The 8827-nt window shown below is 47.3% G+C and overlaps 1 protein-coding gene across 4 annotated transcripts in view; it reads right to left on the bottom strand.

Moving 5' to 3' along the window:
- Window positions 1–1768: 1768 nt before the first annotated feature.
- Window positions 1769–8827, bottom strand: part of LOC121700752 (rho GTPase-activating protein 44-like) — a 79575-nt gene continuing 72516 nt past the window's right edge. For 3 of the 4 annotated variants that reach the window (XM_042083958.1, XM_042083960.1, XM_042083957.1), the window contains 3 exons: window positions 6990–7102; window positions 6407–6799; window positions 1769–3364 (listed from right to left, as the gene is read on the bottom strand). In XM_042083958.1, coding sequence (XP_041939892.1) covers window positions 3195–3364; window positions 6407–6799; window positions 6990–7102 — 676 coding nt within the window. In that variant the 3' untranslated portion in view covers window positions 1769–3194. Of the gene's footprint in view, window positions 3365–5559; window positions 5606–6406; window positions 6800–6989; window positions 7103–8827 lie in introns of all 4 variants that reach the window. The other variant, XM_042083959.1, reaches the window with a different exon arrangement.

Below are 8827 nucleotides of genomic sequence, written 5' to 3'. Positions count from 1 at the left end.
CACAACATACAACAAAGTTCGATTTCCAAAAAATGCAACCCTCCAGTCGGTCTATTCACATCAAACCTGATCTTTTAATCTTTTATTGCTAATGGAGTAAAAGGACACCCACACACAAGCCCAGATAGCTGCTGATGTCGGAGAAGGTCTGGCAGAGTTCTGCTTTGGATCAAGCTTAAGTAAACCTACCATACAGTAGATCTAGCCCAAGTCTTGCATGGGTCTGACCTGGTCTAGCCTAAGCCTAGCATAGATCTGGGGCAGATATGGTCCAAGTGTAGCAAATGCCTGTTTCACATCTGGCCTAAGTCAATGTAATGGTAACCAATGTGTACAGTAGTCGTGCAGTCAGTATGTAAACCAGAGGTGGAAAAGTTCAGCTTCAGAAAGTAAAAGTCCCAACACATATCTGTGCCAACCCTTCACTTAAACCAGCTGATTCTAATTAGCACAACACTTCAGCCAGGTAGAGCAGCTAATTGGTGAGATCACCTGTGTTAAGTCCACAGGTAAATCCAATAAATGGTTGGACTTTTACTTTCTGAAGCTGGACTTTTCCACCTCTGATGTAAACCCAAACCCTTCTGACAACAGCAGATATGTGCTACAGTATCTAGCAGTAGCAGATGTTAGCTAGCACCAATGTGGTTTAGCCTCCTTGCTAGCTTGCCCACCTTCAGGTGCTGGAAGTGTGCAGTTTTGAGCCCAGGGCTGGACTGCTCACACATCCAACACATCCAACACATGTTACAGCAGCAGCCATCTGAGAGGGAAAAAAAATAAAGAACTTTTGTTTTGTTCTGTAAAAATAAAAACAATCCATTCTGGAAAATTTCCACCTGTTATAGTCACTTCAGCTAAGCAGAAAGATGTTCTACACTTTTTACATACTAATTTGTATGTAGTGCATGTTTGCTTCTTAAATGTTGGGTTACTAGACTGCCTGTGATAGGTTTTTTGTTGTGGTTTTATTAAATGTATTTATTTCCATGACAAACGTAAGAATATCTGTGATAAGTTGACAGTTGACACATGTAGTGCCACACCAAGCATTAATAAAGACATTTAGTTAGAGAGAAATACAATGAGACATACATGCATGCTCTCTCTCTCTCTCTCTCACACACACACACATAAACACACACACTTGATGTAGCACAGTTAATTCAGTTGTGCCATGAAATCCTTTCCATTAATGCTGTCTTGACTCAGTACTAACTGATAAATTGCATGGTATGCTTAGCTGTGGAAAAGAGTGCAAAAGCTCACCATGCGTAAGCATACCAAGTGATACTGAAAACGTTGTGCTCAGGACTGGAGAGGCAGTTAAAAATAAACACCACCATATCAATATATAGATCCATATAATAGACATTTTCTCTTTATAAATAGCTTGTCTTTTGTCATTCACATTTATACACATATAGCTTTTATTTACAAGAATTCTCCATACTGCATCTTTATGTACAGTAACAATGTGGTGAATGGCATGTTAAGTAAGCACAAGCACATAACTGAGCCTGTTGTTATCAGCATGGTTCTTTTTCCAAGGAGCCATGATATCTTAAGGGGAGGAGGATGATGGTCTTTAAATAACCGCATGTTTGGTACATTAACCACTGTGTGTGTGTGTGTGTGTTGTGTGTGTGTGTGTGTGTAGTGTGTGTGTGTGTTGTGTGTGTGTGTGTGTGTGTGTGTGTGTGTGTGTGTGTGTGTGTGTGGTGTGGTGTGTGTGTGTAGTGTGTGTGTGTTGTGTGTGTGTGTGTGTGTGTGTGTGTGTGTGTGTGAAAATGAATGCAAATATTGTGATGTGACTGGCAATAATATTACTTAAGATCTGAGGCAGTGTTATATGTTCTGCTTCAGAAAATCATGCGTAATCACCTTTACGAAAAAAGGCCTTTGACTAAAAAAAAAAAAGTACATTGGATGACCAGTGAACAAGAACGACACTGACTGACTGACTCGGAACAGTATCAAAGCAATAGGGTCTAAACCAGATCCTGAGCAGTTTCTCTCTCTCTCTGCGGTGTGGTGAGCAGCACACCAATACGTAACTAAGGTAACTAAATGGATGGACATCATTTCCCTGTTTTGAACACATCCCTTACTTTTTTTAAATAATTACTAAGCTATTGGCCACTGGACACACACACACACACACACACACACCTGTTGGCAGGTGTGGATGACCTGCTGATGTGGCCTGTAGTCACGAGTATGGTCATAGGTGCTTAACCATCCGAGTTTGTGGTAATGCGACACTGAGGGGGGCCAAGGAGTTCAACACACACACACACACACACACACACACACACACACACACACACACACACACACACACACACACACACACACAATGGTTGATTTCCATGTCCAACAAAAGGATTATTAATCTTTTCTCACAGTACATTCTAAGCCTCCCTGTTCCCATACAATTCTCTGTACACACTTTAATCTTTAAATGTTTAATGCATCTTTAAAAATAGTTGTTTTGCTGCTATTTATCTTTTATAAATATTTCAAAGAGTGACTTTTTGTGACTATATCATAAACTATTCTGTGGACATAAATCTCATAATTTGTTTGCGTTACCTGGCATATCTGCTACCTCACTGGACAATGACCATACAGGAAGTAGTTTTGATTGGTCAACTCTGGACTGGATAAAACATATACCATGTAACTGCACTGACACCATGGAGGGAAATCAAATGAGCTGTTGTGAAATAGATACCAGTGACTTTTCTGTACAGCTTTGCTCTGTGCTCGTAGGTCATTAAAGGCAAAATGGGTAAGGCAAAGAAAAAAAAAACAAACAACAATAAAAATAACAGTAAAAATAACATTAAAAAAAAGTGTGAAGATGCTAAAAAAAGATCTAACTGTCCTTTGATGATGCTTCATTGTTGAGTTCTGCCAGTATTCCTGGTTTTGTTACTCTGTTTTCATAGTGATCTTATATACTGTTTATTGACAATGTCATTTTATAGTCTGTAGGAAAAGCTAGCACGGGGGGAGTATTTTGGACATTACGGGCCTCCGTAGTTGCAGTAAGGTGGAGCAATGCAATCCTGCGCATTTGGAAAACATTGGTGGGGCGTCTAGCATCCAGGAGTGGCGGAGGTGGTGTTGGTGCTCGAGGTTGCGGTGGAGGTGAAGGTGGTCTGTGATTGGCCGAGTGTGCAGTGACGTCATAACACCGTGCTCTCCGAGTCCTCCTCCGACTCGGCCCTGGCCGTCGAGGCCTCAAGCGCCACCGCGGCCATGACCACAGAGTGCCTGTGGAGGGCGCCATACGCCACGTCCAGAATGCCGTCCAGCTCCACGTTGATGGCGGGAATGTCCAGGTTGCAGAAAGAGTCTGACAGCGAGGGGTGGGGGAGAAGTGGAGCGAGGGATCAAAGAAGGAGGATGAGGAAGAGGAAGAGCAATGGATGACGAAAGAGAGATGTGAGAAAATTAAAAAAGGCAGCATTGATGAAAAAGAGGGACAAAGGAAGAGGAAGAGATGTTACTATATATTTTAGTAAATGGTAAACAAAAACAAATGTTTCATTGGGGAAGAGTTGCACATCCTGATATGTAATATACAATTAAAGAGCCATCGTCATAAAGACAGTCATCATACACATATGTAATGTTTTTCTTGGTGTGTGTGTGTGTGTGTGTGTGTGTGTGTGTGTGTGTGTGTGTGTGTGTGTGTGTGTGTGCGCACACACGCGTCACTAAGGCGTGAAAATGAACATGTGATGTTTCTCTTGGTCATGGTTGAGCACAGTACCAGAGGCCAGAATCCACTTAACACTTGAGTTAGAGAGGGACTGAATCCAAAGATGTTCGTATTGTCACAGACTACAGTTGAAGTCCGGAGTTGATTTCTGAATGACTGTAATTGAGGTAGATCTCTCCAATGACCAGGGGAACGGGAAACACAGTTAAACTCTGTGTGTGTGTGTGTGTGTGTGTCTGTGTGTGTGTGTGTGTGTGTGTAAGTGTGTGTGTGTGTGTGTGTGTGTGTGTGTGTGTGTCTGTGTGTGTGTGTGTGTAAGTGTGTGTGTGTGTGTGTGTGTGTGTGTAAGTGTGTGTGTGTGTGTGTGTGTGTGTAAGTGTGTGTGTGTGTGTGTGTGTGTGTGTGTCTGTGTGTGTGTCTGTGTGTGTGTCTGTCTGTGTGTGTGTGTGTGTGTGTGTGTAAGTGTGTGTGTCTGTGTGTGTGTCTGTCTGTGTGTGTCACTTAGGAATGTAAATGAAAACATCTGTAGCAGCAACAGCATTATCGGGGCAATACATCTGGTGGGGGAAACAACAATACAATGACCCACAACATCAGCCGCCATGACCAGACCAATAATGCAGACAAGGGAAGCACTTCCTCACCACGTTGGAATAGATATATTTAAATATAATATAAATTAGGCCCCAATAAATGCCAAGGCTTGACGAGCTCTGAAGTGCTTCTCATAGCTGCACAGTGGTGCTGTGTATGGGAGCTGGGACACAGATGGTCATCATGGTGACTGGGATCGTCGCAGGGTGCCCACAGGTTCAGGGCAAGCACAGGCAGGGGCAACAGAATGCTGTCTGACTGGTGGTGGTGGGAGAAGGGGGGCAGAAGCTGGGGGTGGGTGGGTGGGGGTTGCACAGGGTCAGGTTGATCCCAGACCCAAGCACTGTACTGGGGTCAAGGGATCAAGAGTAGCATGGGGCAGATTGGAGTGGAGTGGGGTAGGTGGCTGTGGGGCAACAAGTTGTTGGTTCTGGGAGGCTGGTTAGGGATGTGATTTTGTGGGAAGCCGGGGGCAAACCGGAAGTCTGTCAGTCCATGTTGAGTGCTCTGAAATGAGCTCTCCGACTGGAGTGCTGGGTTACGAACACTACTGGTGTTCCAAGAACAATTGATCAATTTATCAACCAATTTATCAACTGAGTCAATCATTACTGTAGTTATTATTCATCAATAAACCCATTTCTCTATGTCAGTCTCTATTCTCTGTGTCTAGTGTCAGTGTGTGTGTGTGTTTGTATGTGTGTGTGTGTGTGTGTGTGTGTGTGTGTGTGTACTGTATGTGTGTGTGTGTCTGTGTGTCTGTGTGTGTGTGTGTGTGTGTGTGTGTTCATGTACAGTATGTATGCGTACGTATGCATGTCTGCATCTGTATCTGTGTGTTTGTGTGTGTGTGTGTACGCATATCTCTTCATACGTATGTGCATGTATTTTCGCTTGTGCAGTGCATTGTGGACTCTTCATTCAGACTGGTCCACTAAGCCATGCATTGCCTCAGCCTCTCAGCCCGCCATGCTCAGCACTGCACTGGTGGGACAGGACAGTTAGAGAAGGACCAAACACACACAGAGGTCTCATACCTACATACGTATATATATATATATATATACTCATATAAATATATACATATGCGGATCCGTGTCAACAACAACAGGTATATGCACGTCTGCGGAATCGCTGAGCCAGACCAGGAGTTAGCATGAATGCGTGAATTGGACAGTGGCTGGGAAGGGTCAAGCTTAGGCGTGATGTTTGTACAGTTGGAACCTGCTTACCCCTCACTCACTGCCTCACACTGAACCAATGACTGGTCTCATACCGCTGCAAGCAGACAATAATACAAGTCGACAAAGAGGATCTAGACCATGGAAACAGCAACAAATGGCCTCAAAGGGCGTATTATATGTGCTCATATATATATATACTGTAAGTTCAACAAGTAAACATATCCATTTAAAAAAATATCATGAACATCACATTTTGACTCATTTTTATAATTGCGAAGAGATGAGAAGTCGTAGTGTAGCATGGGGCAAAACGGATGTGGCTCTTTCTTTTTAAAAGGCGAGATGTCAAACATGAAAGTGAAACTGATTCAAAGGACAAAGAGGAAGAGGGAGAGAAGAGAGAGAGAGAAAGAGAGAGAGACAGAGAGAGAGAGAGAGAGAGAGAGAGAGAGAAAGAGAGAGAGACAGAGAGAGAGAGAGAGAGAGAAGAGAGAGAGAGAGAGAGAGAGACAGAGAGACAGAGAGAGAGAGAGAGAGAGAGAGAGAGAGAGAGAGAGAGAGAGAGAGAGAGAGAGAGAGAGAGAGAGAGAGAGAGAGATGATGATGATACTGTCTGGAGCCAAAATCAAAGGGCAAGATTCCTGGCCTGTATCAGGGCCAAAAGTTCAGACCCAGCTACCAGACCCAACAACTATCAAACCCCTCAGAATCACAACCATCGTAAAGGAGACCTGCATCCATATGTGATCATATGCTAACACACACACACACACACACACACACACACACTCTCTCACACACGCACACGCACACACACACGCACACACAGTACATCCAGGCATACTACTACCCCAAACTCTTCTGTGTCGTGCTGTGCTGTGCTGTGCCCCCTCACCTGTTGACATGCTCTCCCCGGGCGAGAGGCCCTCCAGCAGGCCTGCGTGCTCCAGGGGCTGGGGGCTGGAGCCGGGGGTGCTGGGGGGCTGCGGCGGGGGCAGGCTGGGCCGCTGGCGGGGTTTGGGCGCCGGCCGAGCTTTGGGCAGCGTGCCCGTGGCTCCGGCGGAGCTGAGCGAGGGTGGCGTGGTGGCCTGCATGCCGCCGCTGCCGCCGCCGCCGGGCGAGGCGATGGTGGCGTAGCCCTGCGGGTAGCTGAAGCTGTAAGGAGACGGCGTGCTCGGTGGAGTCGGGGACAGGCTGATGGGAGAGGGCTGGCCCGTGGACTGGTCAGACATGGCGCCCGACGGAGGGTAAGGACATTTAGGGGGGATGGGGGCCAGCTTCTTGGAGACTGGGGGAGAGGGGGGGGGGGGGGGTAGATGAGGAAAGAACAGGTTTTAAAAAAGATATTTAAGTATATTGATGCAAACAGAGAGAAATGGACACTCTCACAGAATCAAACACATGGTGAGCAGAAACCAACAGTGTAATACATAGTATACAGTACAATGAACAGTGTCCATAACTCTCAACACACTCACCTTTCCGTAGACTGTGAGGACTTGGCTCAGTGCACAGTGAGTATCCACTAGATGGCGCTGTTTGCATGGCTTTCTGGCCAATCACCGGGGAGAGTTCCTTGTTCTTCAAAGTACTGATGAAAAACAGAAAATTAACCAGTGAACAAAAATACAAACAGGTACACAGACACACGCACATACACACACACACACGCACGCACGCACACACACACACACACACACACACACACACGCACACATGCACATATTTTACTCACACAAATACCATCACACAATATCTTCCAAATAGACTCACCACTGAATAATAAAAATAACTGTAATGTGTGATGGCACTGCTGCAGCCATTGCAAAATAAAAACAAATAACAAAAAATAAACAAACAGTAAACATCCCCATGAAGGATTGCCATCCAGCCCTGTCATTACACTACGACAGCCACAAGGGGGCAGCACAAGAAGAGCCACGTTTCCTTCATTTGCAACAGAAGAGCAAGCGGCCTCCTTGGCCCAATGCCCAGTTGATTTTTTTTGCCAGGTCTGGGTGTGGGCATAATTCTGGCGTGAGCTGACAACTTTCACTGGTGATGAATGCTTTGCAAGAGTGATGGCTTCCACATAATGGAAAATATGACCTTGATTTTTCAGATGAAAAAACAGATGTTGACAAATATGATTTAAAAAAAAAAAAAAAAAGTCACACAACCAGAATGAGCAGATGAGAGAGACACTACTGAGGAAGCCCTTCTTGGTCTTTTATTACTCTCTCTCCTTCTCTCTCTCTCTCTCTCTTTCTCTCTCTCTCTCCTTCTCTCTCTTTCTCTCTCTCTCTGTGCTTCTGTTACCCTTTTATGACCTCTGACTCCCATATTATTGACGTAGTGATAAGGCAATTACATTTTTAATCAGGCACAATCCGAGACAGCCTCGGCGCAGGGCTGCGCGTCCAAGTGTGCATTTACCTAGTCAGCCGGGGTCCTCGCTCGCGGCCGCACACACAGGCGGCCCACGGAGGCTTGGCATAGAGGGGCGGCGGGGGCGGAGGAAGAGGAGGGGCGGGGGCGTTAGGGTCGCAGGGGAACGGGCCGCAGGCGAAGGTGGGGGGAGAGCGAGGTGAGGGGCGACGCGGTGCGCGTGCGTGACCGCGTGCTCGCACAGGGACATCTGCTTGGGCAGCAGCAGCAGGGAGCTGGGCTTGGGGTTGGAGTTGATGTCCAGGGAGGGCGAGCGAGAGGACGACAGCACGTGCGGGTGCGGGTGTGAGAAAGGGTGCAGGTGAGGGTGGGGGGACGGGGACAGAGATGGGCAGGGGGACGGGGACAGCGACAGAGAGGTGGAGGGGGACGGGGACGGAGATGGCGGCAGGGGCGGGGGGCTGTAGCCCGACCAGCGCGGGGGAGGAGAAGGCCCCGGGGCAACAGACTCGGGCCCCGGGGGCAGCAGGACGTGAGCAGGCTGGGGTCTTGGAGTGGTGTTGTTGGTGGTGGTGGTGGTGGGTGGTGGTGGTGGTGGTGTGGGTGGTGTTGGTGGTGGTGGGGGGTGGTAGTGAGCGGACAGGTGGGAATGGTGTGACTGGGAGTAGCAGGAGAAGGAGGAGGAAGAGGATGGGGCGAAGGGAGAGGGGGAGGGGGAGGAGGAGGAGGACGAAGAGAAAGGGTATGGAGGCGGGGGCCTTTCCTCCTCGGGGGAGGGGTAGATGTAACAGGTGTCCGACCAATTGGAGGAGGACGCGTCGTCCGAGCTGCGGAAATGCCGAGAAGATATACAGAGCGTGACGTGAAATAGATACAGGACAGAGAGTGGTGGTGGGGGGGGGTGCACAGTTTCACAGCAGGTGGGGGG

Source organism: Alosa sapidissima, chromosome 24 (assembly GCF_018492685.1).
Source record: "Alosa sapidissima isolate fAloSap1 chromosome 24, fAloSap1.pri, whole genome shotgun sequence".
NCBI lineage: Eukaryota > Metazoa > Chordata > Actinopteri > Clupeiformes > Clupeidae > Alosa > Alosa sapidissima.
The sequence above is the reverse complement of the archived record's forward strand: the minus strand, read 5'-3'. Positions and strand labels throughout refer to the sequence as shown.